General features: G+C 59.8%; 1 protein-coding gene across 1 annotated transcript; it reads right to left on the reverse strand.

The window, feature by feature from the left end:
* Window positions 1–1511: 1511 nt before the first annotated feature.
* On the reverse strand, window positions 1512–11989 carry Bcl3 (BCL3 transcription coactivator). Its single transcript, XM_026403787.2, has 9 exons — window positions 11552–11989; window positions 9553–9706; window positions 4390–4498; window positions 3851–4055; window positions 3657–3745; window positions 3389–3466; window positions 2631–2798; window positions 2187–2304; window positions 1512–2076 (listed from the first exon to the last, which is right to left on the reverse strand). Exons 1-9 carry the CDS (start codon window positions 11814–11816, stop codon window positions 1889–1891), a joined length of 1374 nt encoding a protein of 457 aa, XP_026259572.1. The 5' UTR covers window positions 11817–11989; the 3' UTR covers window positions 1512–1888.
* Window positions 11990–21640: the final 9651 nt, after the last annotated feature.

Raw genomic sequence — 21640 nt, forward strand, 5'->3', positions numbered from 1 at the left:
AATCCTGTAACAAGGTGCTCAGAGGAGACAGAGGACACAGGCACACAGGGGAGAAAGCCATGTGAAGGAGCCACCAGAGGCTGGACCAGACCAGGAGGCCTCATCCTGGAGAGCTTTGGAGGGGACCCAGCTCTGACCGACTCCTTGATTTCCGACTTCCGGCCTCCAGGAAGGGGAAAGAGTGAGTCTCTGCTGGGACTGATCTCAGGGGCTTGACCACTGAGCCCATCGCAGCCTTTTCTGCATGTTACTTAGACACAGGGTCTTGTTAAGTTGCTGAGGGCCACAGTAAGTGGCTGAGGCTGGCTTTGAACTTGTGATCTTCCCGCCTCAGCCTCCTGAGCCATGGGACGACAGGCGTGCGCCACCACGCCCAACTAAATATCTGTTGCGTTCAGTCACCCAGTTTGTGGCAAGCTAGGCAGCTGCCTGGGCAACACAGGCCAGAGGCAGGGTCAGAAGCCCAGGCACGTGGTCCCAAACAGACCCCGACCCCGTGCCTGTGTTTCCGCTCACACCTGTGATCCCAGAAACTCTGGAGGTTAAGGTAGGAGGATCGAAAATTTGAGGCCAGAAACTGAGTGAGAACTTGTCCCAAAATAAAAAAATGAAAGGGCTGGAGGTGTAGCGGAGGGTGGAGTGCCCAGCAAGCAGGAGCCCTGGGCTCCGTTTCCAGAATCCAGGGGAGGAAAAAACCGAACCAAACACAGCGTCCTCCACCCTGCAGCCTGGGAGTATCCCCAGATTCACTCAAAAGGGACTTCACAGACGGGCTGCAGCCCAAGGATGTTGCGCTGGGGAGACTGGGCCACCCAGGTGGGACCAATGTCCTCTTAAGAGTCCTTCTGAGAGGAAGGCAGAGCTGGAGGACATGTGACAAGGGACCATGAGGCACATGGTCCAAGGAAAGGCCTGAGCCAAGGCCAAGGCCTTGAGCAGAGGAGCAGCGAGGCCAGTCGCATGCCTCCCTAGAGCTGCCCCCAGGAACCACCTGCTGCCACCTTGACTCCGCCCTGTGAGACGGATTGGGACTTCTGATCCTGAGAACTCGTTCCTGTCATTTGAAGCCATTGAATGTGTGATGACATGTTACAGAGGCCACAGGAAACAGGTGGGACCCCTGAGGAGCAGGAAGAGGCCCACTGAGGGTCAGAGCAGACACCGTCCAGGGGGGAGGGGGCTCCACAGTCACAGCACCTGAGGCAGTCAGGTGCACGACACTGCAGGCCTCAGTGTTGGGGACACTTCACACACACACCCAGGCACACCAAGGAGTCTGGCAGGGTCCCCTGGGAAGATGTGGAGACAAAGGCACAGTAACATGATTCATGATCAAAGGCAGCAAGGTCGAGGTGTCACGCACACGTCAGTCTGAGACTCCTGACATCACTCATGGCATCCAGAGGCGCACACACAAACGCATCTACCCTAGATCTCCTCCTGACAGCCCTCTGGCCAAGCAAGGATTATGATACAAAAATAGTTTATTACAAAAGAAACCAAACGCCTAATAATTTACATTGTTGTCAGTGCCGCCTGAGAGCCCTCTCCCTCCCCCTAGCATCTGGATGGAAGTGGGGTGGGGAGCTGCTGTCCCTGATTCCACCAGCCTCTGGGAGGGGCAAGGACATGAGCATTTGGGTGGAATTCGGTCAGGGGGGCTAGTGCCTGAGAATAATGGGGGTGAGAATCTTGGGAGTGTCCCATGGGGAAATATCTATGAACAGAAGAGGGGGCTCAAGGGTAGGTGCATGTGCCTTGGTGCAAATCCTGGTCCCGAGGATTGGGGGGAGCAGAGTGAGATCTTCACAGTTTCCAGAAGGGTTGACCCCCCAGGGCAGGGGGGCCCCTCCTCATAAGAGTCCGACACCTGCCCCCCCCATCCCTCTCAGCTGCCTCCTGGGGCTGGGGAGGGAGGCACTGGCCGGCCAGGGCCTCGGAGGACCCCTGGAAAGGGCATTAAGGCTGGGGGAGAGAGGGGAGGAAGGAAGAAATTGGGGGGAGCCAGGGTGAATCCGGGGGCGTCCTTGGGAGGAGAACGGGCGGGCGAGGAGCATGGCGACGCGGACAGAAGGCCTGTGGAAGGGGCAGGGAGAGGAGGGGAAGGCGGTGAGCTGGGCCCAGGAAAGAAGGGGGCTGACAACCCCTGGGCCCCTGGGGCTGCGGGTGGGGAGCAGGGCTCTCACCGTTGGAGCTGAGGCGGCTGCCACTCTCTGGGGAGGTGGTGGCACTTCGGTCAGGGGAGGGCTCAGGCTGCGATGCGGAGGCAGCCCGGCTGGCCTTCCCCCTCAGGATGTCGATGACCTGTGGGGAGATGGGGGTCACTACAAGGCCTCATTGCCCGCCCTCCAGCTGCCCGCCTGTTCCTGGGTCTGCCAGTGGGCACTGTCCCACGTGATCGCCTCTGTCGACAGCAGAAGGCGGGCTGGCACTTCCTTTCTTGGTGCCTCAGTTTTTCATCTAGAGAACCCCCCCCACCCCGCGCGCGCACACCCGGGGCGCCCCTGCAGCACTCGTCCCCCGCGCCCCGGCACCCTCACGGGTCAAGAGCTCGGGACACGCCCCTCCCCAGGACGGCGCAGCCACACGCGCTTCAGGTCCAGACTCTCCCCACGCCTGCGCTCACTCACCCGGCGGCTGCGCGCCACCATGAGCGGCGTGTCATTGTGGCAGTTCTTGAGGCCGCTGTCTGCGCCGCTGCGGACCAGAGTGCGCACCAGAGGCAGGAGCCCGCGGCCGGACGCCGAGTGCAGCGCGGAGCTGCCCGAGTACATCTGCGCGTTCACGTTGGCGCCGTGCTGGGGGCGGGACAGTGGGTCGGGTCAGCACCCTCGAGGACAGCCCAGGCCAGGTTAAAGCCAGGGCGAGGGGCGGGTCGGATCCGGGATCGGGCCGAGTCCGGAGCCAGAACCTGGCGCGGGACTAGATTGCGGCTGGGGTCATAGAAGGGTGAGAACTAGAACCAAGGACCGGCCAACGCGGGCAGGCGGCGCGGCATCCACCGGCGCTAGACGCCGCGGCCTGGCGGACGTAGGAGCAGAGTCAGAGAAGGGAAGGGTCGCCCGTCGGGGCCGGATTGTGGATGGAGTCGTCGTGGAAGGACAGCGCGGGGACAGAGCCAAAGCCCGAAGGCCGTGTCAGCAAGGCGATCGCAGCCAGGGCCCAGAACGCGGAGGAGCAGGAGGAGGGGGAGACGCCGGGTCAAGCTGGCAGGGGCAGAATGAGGTCGGAGGGTTAGGACGAGGCCTAGAAGGAAGGTCAGGCTGGAAACGGAGCAAGAGCCCAGAGCCAGAGTTGGGTCAGCGCCGGAGCGAGAGCGACATCCAGGCTGGGGTCCGAGGAGCGGGTGGAGGGTGGATGGAGAAGCCAAGCCCGGGGCTCTGCCCACCTGCAGCAGCAGCTGGACCATGCTCAGGCTGTTGTTCTCCACGGCGTGGATGAGCGGCGAGCGGCCGCTCTTAATGTCCTGCGAAGGGGCGGGAAGGTCTTAGTCTTCAAGTTCTGCACAGGAGCCCCCGGCCCCGGCCCAGCAGCTGGGTCCCGTCTCCTTACCCGGTTAGATCCTCTAAGCTCCACCCTCCAGGGCTCGCCCGCCGCAGCCCCGCCCCTTGCCCCCTCCCCTCCAAGGCCCCGCCCCCTGCGCCTGGCCCGCTCACCACCGCGTCGATGTCCGCGCCGCGCTCCAGCAAGAGCAGCACGGCCTCGTGGCACTGGGTGTTCACGGCCACGTGCAGGGCGGTGAGCCCTGAGGGAAGGGGAAGCTCAGTCAAACCCGGGCCTGGAGTTTTGAAGCCTCAGATGGCTCCAGGTAGACAGGACAGTCCCACCCTGCCCCGCTGTAGGGACTCACCGTCGTAGTTGCGGGCCTCTAGGTCCACAGTGCCCGGGGCTGCGCTGTCCAGCAGGGCCCGGAGGCAGGTGGGGCTGCGGTGTTCACACGCCAGGTGGGCTGCGGTCTGGCCATGACGGTCCAGCGCCATGGGGCTGGCACCAGCTGTCACCAGGAGCCGGACCACAGATGGTAATGTGGTAATCACGGCCAGGTGGAGGGGTGTCTGGGGAACAGTGACCATGAGGGACCCGAATCCTGCCCTGGATTCCAGTCCTGACTACAGTCTTACCCAGAACGAAACCTGGGGCATCTATTCCCTCAGATTCTAGAGGTAGGGCCCCGTGGCCCCAGAGGTCTGGGCCTCCAACCTCCCCTTTCCCCAGGACTTGGGTTCTGAGCTGCTAGCCACTCCTCCCTCACTGAGGAATCCGGTCCTTCGGTCCCCTCCTTCCTCAGAACAAACCTCTATGACCCTAGATCCTTCTCAGGAACCAGGAGTCTGGAGTACCTCCTCCACCCTTGACCCCCAGACCTTCCTCCCCCAGCCAGGGCCTCACCTGCCGCAGGTTGTTGTAGATGTCCAGCTCTCGGCCCCCATGCTGGAAAAGGCTGACCAGCTGATGCACTGCCGGTAGATTAGCCTGCACCACGGCAATATGCAGAGGCCTGAGGGGTGAGGCAGGAGGCAACCACAGACATTAGGGGTCACCGCACCCCACTGTTGCAAGTGCTAATTCCAGTATGTATTGGACACTTTGGGAATATCCCTGGATCCCAGCACGCCTCCCCCTTCCCCTGGTTCCACCGCCTTATGGACTATTAGTCCCCTCCTGCTTGCCTCCCTGCTCCGCTGTTTGTCCCAGCCAAAGGAATCCTTTCCCCTCCTTTTTCCTTTCTGCAGATTGAAGGACTAATTAATAGAACTCAGGGTCTCACACATGCCAGGCAAGTGCTCTACCACAGAGCCACATCCCAGCCTTTTTAAAATTTTATTCTGAGGGGCTGGGGATGTGGCTCAAGCGGTAGCTCGCTCGCCTGGCATTCGTGCTGCCCGGGTTCGATCCTCAACACCACATACAAACAAAGATGTTGTGTCCGCCGAAAACTGAAAAATAAATATTAAAAAATTCTCTCTCGTGCTCTCTCTCTCTCTCTCTGTTTAAAAAAAAAAATTATTCTGAGATAGGGTCTTGCTAAGTTGCACAGGGCCTCGATAAATTGCTGAGGCTGGCTCTGAACTTGCAATCCTCCCGTCTCAGGCTCCAGAGTTGCTGGGATTATGGGCATGAGCTACCACGCCAAGCTCATTTGATTTTTCTGTTTGCATCTATTGCACTCTCCTCGATTTGCCCTGTGCACATGGGCCTCCACGCTGTGCTCCTCAGACAAATCAAGATGCTGGCCTCTGGGTCTTTGCACTGGCTCTTTCCTTTGGAACAGCTTTCTCCAGATACCTGCAGGGCTCACTCCCTTGGGGCCTCTGCTAAAGTGGTTCAGCAGCTATTCACTCGCCTCCCTTTCCTTATTTTCCCCCACATCAGGGCCTAGCACACTGTAGTCTACAGTACTTTTTCCTGTCTGAATCACCATGCTAGAATGTCAGCTCCACCAGGGCAGGGCATCTGCATGCTCGTCCATTGTCCAGGGCTTAGGAAACACCTAACTTGAAAGGGAGCTCTGTGAACGTGCGCTGGGACATGAATCCACGTCAGTGATCACCCTGACCTTCCTGAACCTTCCTGTCCCTCTCTGGCCTCTGTGAAATGAGAAGGGGTGACCTTGATGCTATAAAGCTCTCTGCCCAAGTTCAACCTCCACAAGAGACTCAGGGGTGGGCTGTGTGGAGCACAGGATTTGACTAAAGGGGGAGAAGCAGGTGGGATGGGGTCTGGCTTTGGAGCTGGGCTCTGAAGTCCAGAATCCTTTTCCAGGTTGAAGGACTAATTGCCCCAGTTTGGGGGAAGTTTTTGGCTTTCAGATAACCTGGGAACTACCCTCACTCATCTCAAAAGGGCTGCTTGCCCAAGGTCACTCCCCACCGGAAGTGGGGCTGGCCGCTGCAGTGCGGTGGCAGCCAGTGATGGGCCACTGTGGCTCAGCAGGCCCGGCCTCCAGGCCCAGCTCTGAAGGCCCTTGAGCTTCAGCAACAGCTGAGACTGCACAGAGCTCCACCTCTCCCTCTGCCAGACCCATCTCCTTCATCCCGTGTGTGTGTGTGTGTGTGTGTGTGTGTGTGTGTGTGTGTGAGTGTGTGTGTGTGTATGTGTGTGTGTGTGTGTGTGAGATCTGGGGAGACTCCCCAATGAACCTCCTGCTCACTTCCCAATATCACAACTTGCCATTGAGAGCAAAGAGCAATTTAAGACGACAGTGCATGTGGATTTGTGCGTGTGCAAGCACAAATTGGTTGGTTTGCACGGAGTGGAGGGCGCAGGGTTGATTGCACTTAAAGACCACTTACTAGAGCGGGCACCTTCACACCCACCCCTGCCGCTTACTAATCGGGGCCTTGCTCAGGCAGGCAGACAGCGGCTCCCCCAAGGGCGCATTGTGCGCCCAGAATCCCCTGTCGAAACTAGTTTCCCAGGCGATTCTGATGGAAATGCCCAAATGCTGGGGCCTAGCAGGCCTTTGGGAACTCGGCCTGCCCCGGGTGCAGTTTGGACTGCAGCGCTCCCTACCGGTGGGTGAGGGCAAGTCACGTAACCCAGAGGAGCCCCATTTCCCCCGGCAGAGTACCACCCCTGACGGGGACCCCATTTTGCAGGTGAATTCCCAAACCTGGATTCTGATCCAGGACAGAAAAATTTAAACAGAAAATACTGGGGAAAGGGTTGGACCTCGGCCAGGGGTCCCCAGAAACCTTGGTTCTCCACATCTCCAGGACGCCCTGCTCGGGTCCCTCGTCGGCCCGGCCCGCGGGGTTAAGTGAGGGCAGAGGGAGCGATGATTTCACAGAAACCGTCCAGGCCTGAGTTCCCATAAACGCGCGGGCCGCAGGGGGTGGGGCGGGGCTGGAGGAAGTGGGGACGGGAGGGGCGGCCCAGCCCTCGGACTTCCAGTAACAGGTCTGCTGGGCGGGGCTCCGCTTCCTGCTCCCGGGGGAGGGAAGCCGGTCCCTCCGGGGATCTACCCTGCCACCCCAACTTCCATCCTCGAATGGGGCGGGGGAGGGGAGAGTCCAAGCCAAGGGGAGTGAGCTCTTCTGGGGAACAGATCCCCGAATCCTCCAGCCTGGGGTCCCCTCCGGAACTCCACCCTACCGGGCTCAGATTCCAGTTGGCTCCCTGTCCCCCATATCCTGGCATCCACCCCCAAGAGCTCTCGGAGCAAGGAAAACAGTGCTGTCATGACTCTCCTTTAAGAATAAGGGCTCCCTCTGAGCGCTAAGTCCCTAGGTTGCCCCTCCTCTCCATGCCCCCTAGGGGACCTAGGAACACCACTGCCAACCTTTGCTTCTCTGGGGCCTCCAGGCCCCTAGGCACGACCCGTCTCACTGGCGCCTGTGCGACTGTGCAGCTGCACAGGGTCTGGCACTGAGTGGAACATTCTGCTGTCGCTGTCATGAAATTCTTAATTTTCGAACAATGAGCCCGGTAAATGAAGGTAGCCGTCCTGCCCCTAAGACCTCTCTGAGCTCCAGATCCCCAAGCTGCCCCTCCTCTAGTTCCCTACCCCCTGGGAGATCCAGGAATACAAGATCCCAACTTCTGTCCTCCGAGACCCAGAGCATGTCCCTCCCCGCCCGGCCCTGGACTTCTAGCTCCCCATCCCCACCCTGGTGGGGGGTCCAGATGCTGTTGGTCCCTCGCGAGGAGCCAAAAGCCCAGCCTCCAGCTTTGCTTCTTTGGGGACTCAGTCCTAGCATCCGCAGCCCGCTTTGCCCCCACCGCCCTCCCCCGCCAGTGTGAGGTGGGGTTGGTGGCGCAGGCTGGGGCCGCTCCAGCTGCCCGTTCCGGTAAAGTCTCAGCCCCAGCGGAAGGGGTTAAGGTTGGAGGGAGAGCCAGGAGGGGGGAGGCTGCGAGCGAGTGAAGGGTGCTGACGTGGGGGAGGCAGAGCAGCTGGGCTGCGGTCAAGTTCTGCGGGAAGGGATTTCCCCCTGCAGGCAGCTGAGGCAGAAGTGTTTGCGTTGGGGGAGAGGGAGGGGGAGGGGAGGGGTGCAGGGCTGGGGCTGGAGACTGCTGGGCCCTGTGGCCTCTTGCCTGCTCTCTGCCACCAGGCCACAAACAGCTCACCCCTGGGGACAGAGACAAATGAAACCTGCTTCACAGTGACCCCCTCGGGTTCCCAGAGTTGGCGGGAGCTGGGTTGGATGGAGTCCTTTATATATCTCTGGCACCTTCTCCTGCCTGGGCCCACTTGGATGGCCTACAGCATGCCGGGATCCTGTTCCAACCTACCCACTCCTAAATATGGAACACCGACTCCTTGGCCAGCCCCGTTCTGCGGGCTCTGTGTGGGACCCGTGTTGTACTGAATCCTAACTGTGCTAGGTGTAACAGGGAGGGCTGGTTTCCAAACTGGGAAACGGGGCCTTGGGAATGTAAGTCACCAGTGGGCCCTTCTCTGCAGATACAGGCTTCTGGTCCCCAAACCAATTTCCACATAAGTACTTTAAATAAATCATCTCATGTCTTCTTCACAAAGAACCTTCCACACTTCCACTCAGAGGGGGAGACTGAGGCACCATGGGATGAGAAAGCACTCAACTGAAGTTCAAGCTCAATTAACAGAGAAACAATGATCATGATGGTCAATGGCCAGAGTGCTCAGTATGTGTTAGGCACAGGGCTAAAATCTCCCATGCAGGATCCTCAGTAGCCTCAGGAGCACTGCTTCAAGCTGCAGGTGACAAGCCAGGGGACTTTGAAATCACCTTAGGGGACTGCCAAGTTAATGTAGTGGGTCATGATCATGAGACAATGAAGCAGAGAAGAACAGAAAAGATCAAAGTGGGTCCTGTGCAGTGGGGGGAGGGGAGATTGTTTCATTTTGTGCAATTTTTATTGCAAATTTATGTCCGTGTGTGGTGTGTGTGTGTGTGTATGCACACACACTGGTTTTGAGATAAAGTACAAATAAAGTACTAATTTTTTTTTTTTTTTTTGCAGTACTGGTATCTAACCAGGCGTCAAGCATGCCAGGCAAGTGCTCTACCATTGAGTTATATCCCCAGCCCTTTTTTTTTTTTTTTTATACCAGGAATTAAACTCAAGGGCACTGGACCATCCTCAGCCCTGTTTTGTATTTTATTTAGAGACAGGGTCTTGCTAAGTTCCGGAGATCCTCCTGCCTCAGCCTCCTCTGCAGCGGGGGCGGCAGGCCTGTGCCTCCTTATGACAGTAACATTGAACACGGAGTGTATCAGGCCCAGGGCTAGAGCTTTCTTCACATGTAACATTGATGTAGGAAGCCAATCAAATATATTTCTCATTTTGGGATTGTGATAAAGTTTTGGGGGGCCAGAAGTATACCTCAGTGGTAGAGTGCGGGTTTGGCATGCATGAGGCCCTGGCTTCAGTCCCCAGCTTTGGTGGCGGGGATCAAGACCACTGCTCCGACAGCACAGAGGTAGCTAAAGCTCAGAGTGGGAAGGGCTTGCTCAAGGTCACACAGCCAACAGAGGCTGCGGGATCCAGCTGAGGTCCAAACCTAAGTGCCCCCTTTTGAGGAAGGCTGACTTCCCCACTCTCCTCCCATCCACAGGGACTGTCACTCACGTGTCTCCGTCCTCATCTGCACGGGTGGCCATGGCAATGTCGGCTGACAGGGGGTGTTCCATGGAGCACATCATGGGGTACAGGGGTGTAGGCAGGTTCAGCAGAGGAAAAGAGGGGCTCATGGGTGGGGTGGAGTACAAAGGCAGTAGAGGTCCTGGACAAGGGGACAAAGGAAGGACGGGTGAGGCCAAGCCCACAGACCCTCAGTGGCTCCTGCCCCAGGCCTTCCCCCCTGCAGTGCTTTGCCCTCCTCCCACAACCCTGTGCACCTCAAACTGGGTCTGCCAGCCCCAAGCCCCCGCCTCTCTTCCCACCCCTCTTCTGGGCTCCTGCAGCCTGCCCCCTTCCCAGTCCCGATCACCTGCATTGCCACTCATTTTTAATGTTCCTGACCTCTATCTCCTGCAGAATCCTTTAAGGGCTGATGAAGCCCTGGTCATCACCCAGCAGGGGACCCCAGGGCCTGTTCCCTGAGTGACTTTGTGGCCAAGAGAGGTTAAACAATGGATGAAGGTTTGGAATTGGGAAGAAAGGAGGGCCTGAGGGGGGCAGCTCCATGTTGAAAGGGACCAGGGCAGCAGGCAAATCCACATCTACCCATGTCACCGATGGGGAAAACTGAGGCCTGGGTGCTCACCCAGGGAATGGGAAAAGCCCGGAGGCAGGGATGGGTCTCCCAATGAATTGCTGAAGTCCTGCTGCACTGATCAGGTGGAAGGTTCGGAAACTGGGTAAGAATCTGGGGCCCTAGAGATAGGTTCTCAGCAGCTTTAGGGGGGTCCCCTGGGCATGGTAAGGTGGCTGTGGCAGGAGACACCCCTTCCTGGAGATGTGGGATGAAGAGAATGGTGTATGATTTTCTCTGCCTTCTGTTGATGCTTGGGTCTCCTTCCTGATTCCAAAGTTTCCAGGTTCCCCCATCTCCACACCCAGGTCTTGGGGCCCTAAATCCTCCAGTCAGAGACCCTTGAATCCCTCTTCTCAGGCCTAAATCCCGGGTCCCAGAATTCCCTAGTACATACCACCCATCCCTGGAATCCTCAGTCACTGACACCCCGCTCTCTCCACCACCTGACCTCGTGACCTCCAATAGAGCCCTGATCACTTGTGGCTGCATATAACCAGGTGCCCAGAACCCTGGATCTCTGTCACTTGGTTCCTGGTATCTGGGACCTGAAACTCCAGTTTTTTCCCTTGGAACCTTGTGGTCCCAGACATTGGTGTGCTTGGACCCCAACTCTGTTTTCCCAGTTCCCAGGCCGCTGCTATGTTGTTCATTTGAGATTTTAACATCCTAGGGTCCCTAATACCAGTCTTCTTAAAAACCAAGTCTCGCTTCCCTTGAGTCCCTTTGACTTCACATATCTAGACGCCTAGTTTCTCAGGCCCGAGTAGGGGATGCTATAACCCTAGATGTCTGCTTTATTTTGTTTTGTTTTGCACACAGTGCCAGGGATCCAACCCAGGGCCTCCTGTGTGCTAGGTAAGACCTCTACCACCACCCTCCATCCTCAGTTCTTTTGAATTTGAGACAGGGTCTCCCTAACTTGCCCAGATTGACCTGGAACTTGCCATCCTTGGGCCTAAGCCTGCAGGAGCTGGGATTGCAGGACAGCGGCTGTGCCTGGCATATATCTAGTTCTTAAAGAGTTTTATAATTCGTGTCTCTGGGAAGCAGGCTCTGTCCCATGATTCCCTGACACCCCATATCTGCACCTCTGGACGCTGTCTCCTGGCTTCCCATTATCTGTGCCACTTGGCCCCTGGGCTCTGTTCCCAGGGCCCCCTGACCTTCAGCTCCCTGGGAAACTTCATATCTTGGTCCCCAGGGGCTGCTGTCCCCTGAGGATCTCATGTCTGTGTTCCTGGGTCCTCAGGTTCCCGGCTCCCAGCTACCCGGAACCCCATGTATTCGAGTCTCGGGCTCTTTCTCCTGGATCTAGGAGTCTATGCTCTGGGTGGCCCCGACCTGGCCCTGACCCGCGGGGGAGCCACTCACCCGGGTAGTAAAGCGCCTCTGGCCTGGGCAGGCCGTGGGGGGGCCCAGGGAGGGCCGGCGCGCTGCAGCCGCCGCGCAGGGGGTCCGGGGGGACCGCGGGGACCGTGGGGCCGGCGGTGGCGCGGGGGGCAGCGGGCTCCGGAGAGGGATCGCGCAGGGGGCGCTTGCGGAGCGGCAGCGCGGCGCCGGCGGGCACGGTGGCCTTGGGTCGGGTGCGAAGGTCCACGGGCCCCTCGTCCATGGCCCCCGCGGGGCATCGGGGCATGGGGCCGCCGGAGCGGGCGGCGGGAGCGCGGCTGGCTGGGCTCGGCTGCACGGGAGGGTGGTTTCGCCGGGCGCCGGGACTTCCCCTGCCGCCGGCTGAACTGAAGGGACTTTTGTCGGCCGGGGCGGTGCCGGGCGCCCGCCTCCCCGCCCCCGGCCCCCCCGGGGCCACCCGTCCGCCCCAGGGGTTTCCTGGACCCGCGCCGCTCCCGCCGCCGGCTGCCTGCCCGCCGCGCCCGCCCCTCGGCCCGCGGCGCCCGGCGCTGGGACTCGGCGGAGGCGGGGCCAGCCCGTCCCCTCCCCTGCCGCCGCGGCTCCCGCGGTTCCTGCTGCTGCCTCTGGCCTCTGGGACTTGTCTGAATGCAGGTGTCCCAGCGCCACCTCCTCTCCCATCTCTGTTCTCACCGGCTCAGCCTTTCTCTGTGGTCTCTCTGTGTCCCCTCCCTGTCTCTGTTGCTGTCTGCTTCTCTGTCCCCCGGGACGCAATTCCTGGAGGCCCCGGGGTCGCCAGGACACGGGTTCGAATCCCCATTCCCAATTCCTCCCTGGGTGACCTTGACCGGGTGCTTCCCCTTTCTGAACCGTTTCCTTCTTTGCGGGAGGGAAGAGACGTCCCCAAGGCTGGGAGGGACCGGCCCTGGACAGGAGCTCCAGCCCCAGCTACCGTCTGCACCCCCTGCCATCCCGGCCTCCTCACCGGCCTCACAGAGGGGTCTGGGGTTGGCGGTGGGTGGGCACAGAAACCCTGAATATGTCTTTCCCTGCGGGGTCCCTGCACCCAGCCAGGACCCGCGGGGCACCAGGCGGTGCTCAGGGAATCCCAGAAGCACAGAAAGAGACTTGGAGACCGGGGCGCAGAGAAGAGAGACAGATGGCGAGGGGCACGGGGAAGCCCGCGGGCCATGGGAGCGACCAGGGCCAGGACCCGGGAGGGGGCTTCCATTTGATCCCCTTCTCCCCACTCCCCCGCTGCCAGGGAGGGGCTGGCGGGTGGGGAACAGGCCCAGCGGGTCGGGCGCTGACTCAGAGCGGCCCCGCGGCCCCGCCCCTCAAGGCCCCGCCCCTCAAGGCCCCGCCCCCTCTCTGTCCGCTTCGGGGCGGGGCCTCGGCGCGCGGGGCTTTCCCGGATTTCCCCGGGGGCGGGGCCGCCGCTGGGGTTGAGTCCGGGTCACTGAGTCACAGGAGGCGGAGGGGAGGCTTTAGGGACCCAGGGGGCGGGGAAATGGGGACTGCACCCCAGACCTGCCCAGAGAGCATTCGGGGTCTCCGGGTCCTCGCCCGGCTCTTGTGTCCCTGCGACTCCCCTGGCTTCCCTCGACGGCCCTGCCCTCTGTTCCTCTTTGTGTCCTGGTCTCTGTCTCTGGGTCCCTAAAAGGAGGCGTGGGGCCCTGGTCCCCAGGAAGGGACTTTGGCCGGCTGGAGCCCCACCTCGATGAGTAGTCAACCCAGGTGCCAGGAGGAGCCGTGCAGAGGCCTCGCCCCGTGTCCCTCCTTTCTCTGTCGGTGGCTCGATGTCCCCTCAGCGCTGTCAAGGCCAGGGCCGCAGACCTGGGTTCGAATCTCACATTCACCCGTGCTCCTGGCCCTAAGACAAGCTCTGCCCTTCTCTTGAGACTCATTTTGTTCTGGAAAATAGGGCTGATGTCAACCCGGGGGCCTGATGGCGTGACCTGGGGCTACACAGCAAGGGAGGGGACTGAGCAGAAAAGCTAGGCTGCCTGGTGGCCCACCGAGGCCCCCCGGGGGCCTCGAACTCAGGAGGGGCGTGGGGTGTGGAGTGCTGCCCAGGGTGCAAAAAGGGAAGCTGAGGCCAGAGTCCTTGTTTTAGGATGGTGACCCTGAGAGGGGGTGGGAAGGACACCTCGGTTTCCCCACTTACGCTGTCTTCCTGGGGAAATCAGGGCAATGGCTCGGCCCAGGCAGGACTGGAGAAGGCACTGTCTCCACTTGGCCCGGAGGGACTTGGGAGGGCCAGGGAGACAGTGCTGACAGCCCCCAGTCTCTGCAGATAGATGAGGGGCAGGAGGGTGTTGGGGGGATCTGAAGGAAGGGGATCTGCGAGGTTCGGGTCTCGGGTCTCGGAGACAGTCTGCAGAAATCTGGGAAGGACTAAAAGGACTAAAAGCGGTTCTGAGGGAGGAGAGAGTGGGGACAGAGGTGGCTGAAAGAAGAGGACACTGGGAGGGGGAGTGGAGGCTGCCCTGAGGGAGGGGGAGGTTCGAGGGAGAAGATCCCAGGGTCCAGGGAGAGGCAGGTACTAAGGGGCAGGCCAGGCTGCGGGGCATCCTGGGGGGCCGGGGAAGGGGAAAGGAGGCCTGTCTAGGGCCCCGGTGGGGACCAAGGGGAGGGAAGGGAAGGGAGGCTGGAGTCAGCCCCGCCCTGCAGCTGTCTCTAATTTCCCAGAATCTTCTGCTGCTCAGGAAAGTCCCGGCTCCCATAGTAGCCTCCCTCCAGTGTCGGGAATGGAGGATGTGGAACCAGGATGGCTACCCCCTCCTTCCCCCCTTGCTTCTTGCACCCCAGGCGGGGAGGACTAGGGTCTCCCCTCTCTGACTCTTGAGCTCTGGAGGCCCCCTGCCAGAGGTCAGGGGCAGTCCCTGGATGAGTCCCAGAAACTTCCTGGAGAAGACCAGGAAGTCCTGCTTGGTGTCTAACCACTTTCCCTCAAGCAGGATGCCCTCTGCATCTACTCAGATCTTCTCCTGCTCCCTCCAACTCCTCCTGGGGGAGGAAGGGCCTAAGTTTTACCTGCTGAGAAGATGGGGGCTGATCAGACCCTAGGGCCTCTGTTCCTGGCCTCACACTGCCTTGCTGCACGCTGAAGTGTGGCTGCGACCCTGTCCCCTGCTCGTGAGCTTGGTAACTTCCAGCGGTTAGTCGACCCCAAGCTTCTCCCTGGGGCCTCATGGGTAGAGAGTGCAGAGACAGGAGGTTCCAAGTTCAAGGCCAGCCTGGGCCACTGAATGAGGTCCCGTCTCAAACTAAAAAATAAAAGGGGCTGGGGATGTGGCTCAGTGGTAATATGCCCCTGGGTTTAGTCCCCAGGACCAAAAGAAAAGAAAAAGTGTTCCATGCAAGTAGCTGCTGTTATCACCATTACAACACTGAGAACATAGTCTGTGATAATGCTGTTACTGTTAACTTCGGTCAGTCCTTGTTTTCAATAGCAGGACTCATTGGGAAAAATAGGATCCAACATGCTGGCCTTAGGACACTGGCCTTATAGCCCCTGCTCTGCCATGGGCTAGCTGTGTGACTTTGAGCAAGTAGCTTTCCCTCTCTGTGTCTCACTGTGATATTAGCAGTTGAGGACGAAAACAGCTCTTGCTTCACAGGATTGCAGAGTAGGTCAAGTGAGAGTGCGTGGAAGGATTGGACGGCCCCTTCTGTCTCCACACTGCCAGGGCCTCCTTGTCCCCCTTTTAGACAGTTGACTCTGGGCCGAGCGCTCACTGGAAATGAGTTCACCAAACCTTGTGAGAGGAAAATTCAACCAGAATCTCCCTCCTGCAGACCCAGGGCAGGCCATGGAGGGTGCAGTCGCTCTGCCCAGGTCTCCCGGGAGGAACTGGAGGCCCTGAGACGTTAAGCCAGGTCTTAATGGCCCCAGAGCCCCCGCCATTAGCCCCAGAGGCTGCGCTTCCAGCTCTACAAAGTCATGCATCTGGGGCGTCCACAGGGACAGTCCTCAGTGCACACTCTGCAGGGCTCTGCTGCCCTGAGGAAGGGGGCCCGTTGAGCAGGCGGAGAGCGTCCCATTGCAGCAGGAGGGAATAAAGTTAGACTTCAGAGTCACTCATGGAAGAACCAGCCCCAGAGCCTCAGGGAGAGCAGACAAACTCTGCAGACAGAATAACAGAGTCCTGCAATCCCAGCAGTTCAGGAGGCCGGTTCAGGAGGCTGAGGCAGAAGGATCTCTAATTCAAGGCCAGCCTCAGCCACTCAGCAGGAGCCTAAGCAACTTAGGGAGACCCTGTCTCAAAAAAAACAAAAAACCCACAAAAAACCAGAGGCTCCAAGCCCAGCTGGGGAGGGACCTGCCCGGGCCATGCAGTCTCCTGTCTGGGATCTGGGCTTGACGTCCACCTTGGGTCCAGCCGCCGAGGCCTGCCCACCCCACCCCAGCGGCGAGGGCAGGCCAGCTTCCTGGAGCGCGGCTGCACCTCCTGCTTCCTCCCTGCCCCGGGGCCTTGGCAGCTGCCTGCCCTGGCACCCAGTGGAATCGGCCTGTCTGGGGCTCAGCCAAGTCTTAATCTTCTCCTTTCTGCCTCCCGCTGGGCCGGCACGCACAACGCTGAGTCAGAAGATTGCGACACCCAGCATGGAGGGCCTGGGACACACAGGACACCCCCGGGCCCCCTCCCCCAGCGGCCGTGATCAGATGGGGAAGATGGAGTAGGGGGTGTGGGACTGGAACCTGCCCTGAGTGGGTGACTGAGAGTCCAGCAGGGTTGGGTGTCAGAAAGGACAGAGGGGTCCCAAGAAGACGGGGAGAGACAGCCAGGCTGCTTGGTGCTAGGGGCCTCAGCATCCCCGGCTCTGAACGGGACACTCTGAAATGGTCTAAGTTCCAAGTTCTTCCACTTATCAGCTGTGTGACCCTGGGCAAGTGACTTGCCCTCTCTGAGCTGCAGTTTCCTCACCTAAAAATGGGGACCAAAGCAGTGCATGCCTCCTGGGGTGATCAGGAAGGTCAAAATGAGCTGACACCTGTCAGCACAGGCTTGTGCTCTGAGGGCCCAGTGGATGGGAGATATTTTTAAATGATCGCCATGGTGAGGACGCGGTATGGGAGTGGCAGTGGCTCAGCTGTCCCTTCAAGAAGGGGCTTGTGGCCGGGCTACCAGGTGGGAGAGCAGCCTCCACCAGGGGCTCCTTCAAGGTCTGCCTTGACTTGCCAGTTGGGGACCCAGGGTCCTGCACAGCCTCTGGCCATGACAACAGGGACAGAAGGATCTGGCCATTTCTGCCTGGTCAGGGACACTGCAGAAGGGGGTCCCCAGCCTGACTGTCCTCTGCCCATCACGCCCCCTCTCTTCCTGGGTGCTGCTCCTCGTGCATCTTGGGTCTCCCTGACGCCAGGTGAGCGTCTGCTTCCTGGGGGCCAACCCTGCCACCACGGGCCCGGATGTCAGCTCATCTGACCTGTGCCTCAGTGTCCCCTCTGAGTCACATGAGCAGGCCGTGGCTGCCGAGGCTCCCTGGCTCACTGCGTCTGGGAGACCTGGCCCGGTGTCACCCACACTGGGTCTGTCCTCCGCTCTGCCAGGTCCCAGCAGCGTGGCCTTGGACATGTGCCCTCTGAGCCCCGTCTGTACGGTGGGGACGGACCTGTCCTTCCCGGGGCAGGGCCTGGGGAGGGCAGATGCGGAAAGCCCCCAGGAGCCTAGCACGCACCTGGGACGCCTCGTGGCGTCATGGGCTGGAGCGACAGGTGAGCCTGGTTCTGCAGGGCGGCCCCCGCCAGGCTCTGGTCTAGGGCTGACAAGTGAAGGGAAGTCCCAGGGCGGGGACCTGTGTGTGTCCTGAAGAGCTCCCTGCTTCTAGGATTCAGCACGGAGGTGGGCAGGGGCAGGCCCGAGTGCTCATCCCCTCGGCCTTGATTAGAGCCCCCAAGGGAGGAGGAGGCCTCCACCAGCAGCCTCAGAGGCCCGAGAGAGGGGCGTGCTCCGGGTGGATCCCCTGCGCTCTTCCTCCTCCATCAGATCATTATTCTTGGTACCGAGGATTGAACCCAGGGTGCTCCACCACTGAGCCACATCCCCAGACTCCCTAAGTTGCTTAGGGTCTTGCTAAGTGGCTGAGGCTGGTCTCCAACTTACAATCCTCCTGCCTCAGCCTCCCGAGTTGCTGGGATCACAGGCGTGTGCCCCTGCGCCCGGCCGATTCCTCCTGACTCTTGAGCCTGGAGCGGGGAAAGCAGGCCTCTGCCGTCAGCCCAGCCCTTCCCTGATGGGGCAGGCCTCCCCCTTGAACTAGGAACCCGTTTCCAAGCCCACCCTCCCGTGGAGCAGACTCAGGGCCCTTCCAGGAGACAAGGACAGTCCCTTCCCGTGCCTCCTGCTGTGTCCCCTGCAAGTCTGGGCTTCCCTGGTGGAAGGTCACAGTCTCCTTTTTGGCCGTGGGGCCTAAGAATAGACACAAAAGTCCCTCAGGTTTCTGGGAAAGCCAGGGTCACCAGAAGCCCTGCCTCCTTTGAGCCGGGACCACTGCCATCCCGCCGCCCCCCAGCGCGCTCTTGGAGTATTGGGGGGTCTGTCTGTGTGTCCACTGCCTTGTCCCCATGGAACCAGGCTTCTTTCCACGTGACCCTGGTCCTGGCGCTGGTGACCCGCACACACCCGGCCGCCGCCCGAGGCCTGGCTGGGGCCAGCCGGGAGCCGCCGACTGATGGAGCTCCTCTTGCCTCGTTCTGCTGTCTGTCACCCATCCCTGAACTTGTCACTTCAGCCCTTGTGGTCACACAGAGCCACAGTGACGGGCTTACTTCTGGGAAAGTGGCATCGGCGAGTTACAGGTTTCAGACCCCGAAGCCTCTTCCTGTGGGTTCCCACGGCCCCCACGCCCGCCCGGGACATGTGGCCCCCCGTGGAGCAGAATCTTGCGAGGAGAGAGAGCTGGAGTCTGGACGGTGGGATTACAAAGAAAGGTCTTGCCCGGTGGAGGCGCCCCCTGGAGGCCCAGCGCTGGGGAGGCCGAGGCAGGAGGGTCACAGAGTGAAAGCCAGACGCAGGCGCTAAGCCACTCAGTGAGTCTCTAAACCAAATGCAAACCAGGGCTGGGGAGGGGGCTCAGGGGTCGAGTGCCCCTGAGTTCAATCCCTGGTACCCCCCCCCCAAAAGAAAGACCCTGGGGCTGGGAGGAGGCCGCGTGCTCCCCCAGCACACAGAAGGCGCGGGGTTCCAGCACCGCGGTAAGACGGAGTCTTAAAATCACATAGAACCCAGAGACCTGCAGGGAGCTGAAGCATCATGTTCCATTTCACAGACTCTTGCAGGACAACCACCGGAGCTCAGAAGCCCCTTCAGGTCTTTTCCAGCTTGAATGAAGGTTCTCTTTTCTTTCTTTCTTGTACTGGGGTCAGGCCCTCGCTAGGTGAGCTCTCGACCACTGAGCCACATCCCCAGCTCCTTTTAGAATTTTATTTTGAGACCGAGTCCCACCAAGTTGCTGAAGCTGGCCTTGAACTTCCGATCCTCCTGCCTCAGCCTCCCTGGAGTCACTGGCGGCCTCAGTTTCCGACTCCTTGGACCCCTGCCCTGTTCATCGCCTGGTGCCCTGGAGCACGGACTTTTCTGCACTCTCCGGGAGAAGGGTTTGGGGGTTCTAGGTGCCCAGCAGGAGAAGAGGTGACTAGAGCAATCTCCCACATGCTGTGCCAGTTTCGTCCCCATCGCCCGTGTCTGCTGTGACTGCTGCCTGTCTCATATCCTTGGTGGCCCCGGGTCTTCCACATTCAGCTGTGAGTCATCCTGCTGTGTGTGGGGAGGAGGCCGCTCAGGGATCCAATTTGCATTTTCTGAATCAGTCAGGAGCACCTTTTCCAGGATCCACAGTCCACTTGAATCCAGGCTGAGGAGGATCTGAAGAATAGAGAATCCTAGGGGGCTGGGGACACGGCTCAGCTGGTGGAGCACTGGCCTCGCATGCACAAGGCCCTGGGTTCAGTCCCCAGCACCACAAAAGAAAAAAAAAAAAAAAAGAAAGAATTCTAGAACCGTAGAATCTCAAGTCTAGAATCCTAGACTTTTAGGAACAAGAGATTCCAGAATCGAAGCTGGGCGTGCTGGTGTGCACCTATGATCCCAGTGGCTTGGGAGGCTGAGGCAGGAGGTTCACAAGTTCAAAGACAGCCTCACAATTTGGTGAGGCCCTGAGCAACTTAGCAAGACCCTGAAAATAAAAAAACAAAAAGGGCTGGGGATGTGGCTCAGTGGTTAAGCCCCCCTGGGTTCAATCCCTGGTACAAAAAACAAAACAAAACAAAACAAAAAAAAAAACGGGACTCCGGATTCCGGGCCTGTCTTCTCACTGTATGGTGGGGATAATGGAGACTTCCAGCACTCAGTGATGTTATGTGTGTACGTACACCTAGAGGAGCCTGGTGCGTAGAAAGCCTCCATGAGTGTGGTTTTCCTGAAGGCAAGGACTTAACATTAGAGCTTTTCTGATTCTAGTAAAGAAAAACTTGAACTTTGAATCGTGAAACGAAGGACAGTCAGACAAGACTCTTGTACGAGGGCAGGGGTGGCTCTTGGGAGCAGCCTGGGCTTGCTTCCTGGGCAAACCTCAGACTCACCGCCTTAGAAACTCTTTTTCTTTGTGCGGGGGCGACCGCCAGGGCCTCTCGCATGCCAGGCAAGTGCTCCCCCCAGCAGCACCCCCAGCCCCCCGCTCCCCTCTCAACTCTGTGACGGAGGAAGCTCCCTGGTGGAGGCCTGTGGGAACCGAGAAGAGAGAAGAGGCCGCTCCTCAGCCCACCTGGTCTCCGCTCCCAGCCCGCCCTTGTGGCGGCTTCTCCTTCCTGTGGCCTCCCTGCACCCTCCTGGCCTCTCCCTGGCCTCCCTGGCCTGGGCCTCCCTGCACACAAGGTCCTGAGGAAGCTGCTGCAGCCTGGGGCGTTAGCAGGAGAAGGCCCAGCTCCTGCCCACAGACGGGTGCGGCCTGGCTTCTGCCTTATCTCCCACCAGGCCCTCCCCACCCCTGCCCAAGGCCTCTGCCACCTGCCTGCACTCCCTTCACCGTGGCCTGGAGATGGGCCTCCTCTTCTGAGATGCACCTAGGGGCACACAGTAGGTGCTCAATAAACGCAGGGGGCCTCCAAGCTTGCAGCCCTTCCTCCGGGGAGCCCTCCCTGATCTCTCTTCCCCAGCCCAACCAGGAGCTCCCTCAGGGCTCCCTAACCCAGTCCTAGCCATTCTGGGACGTCACTGTCTGGGACAGGCCAGTGTCCCCCATGTGAGAGCCTGTGAGGGCCACCCTGGGGCTCCTTTCTGTGTGTACCCAGCACCGTCCCAAGCAGCGGACACCTTGGGGCGGGTCTGTGGAACCCCTGAACTGACATTCCCTTGCCATGTGCTGAGTCGTGTGGCCCTGGGTCATCCTTCTGGGACCCGGAGATGGCCTTACTGGCTTTTCCAGGTGATAAAGGAGTGCCCAGGGGTTCAAAGGGACACGGGGAGGGCCCTGACACTCAGTCCAGGTCCTGCCCTCTTGAGAGAGGAGCCTCGGCAGCCACTCAGGGCTGTGCCCAGCTCCGCCCTGGAGGCTCGGAACACCCTGAGGTTTTGCGTCTTGACGTGCCCTTAGGAGACCCGAGCCCCCAGCGCTGCTGAGTTAAAAACCCAGCTTCAGGGCTGGGGGGAACTCAGGGTGGAGTCGTGCCTGAGACCCTGGGTGGGATTCCTGACCCCTAGAAAAACAAATTTAAAAAGAGTCAACCTCAGTCCGGGTGCCTGGGGCAACCTGCAATCCCAGCTATTTAGGAGGCTGGGTGTGACTTGGCGGTAAAGTGTCCCTGGGCTCAGTCCCTGGTCCCCTCCCGGATCAACTTTAAGAGGTGTCATTTATATGCAATAAAATAGATGTTTCCCCCTGGTACTGGGGATTGGATCCAGGGGCGCTTTACCACGGAGCCCCATGCCCATCCCTAGTTATTTAGACACAGGGTCTCGCTAAGTTGCTTAGGGCCTCCCTAAATTGCTGAGGCTGGCCTCAAACTTGTGCTTCTCCTGCCTCGGCCTCCTGAGCTGCTGGGATTACAGGTGTGTGCCACCCACACCAGGTTGGGACTTTGGCTTTCATAGTGGTCTCCTAGCGTCTGTT

This window comes from Urocitellus parryii, chromosome 15 (assembly GCF_045843805.1).
Source record: "Urocitellus parryii isolate mUroPar1 chromosome 15, mUroPar1.hap1, whole genome shotgun sequence".
Lineage (NCBI taxonomy): Eukaryota > Metazoa > Chordata > Mammalia > Rodentia > Sciuridae > Urocitellus > Urocitellus parryii.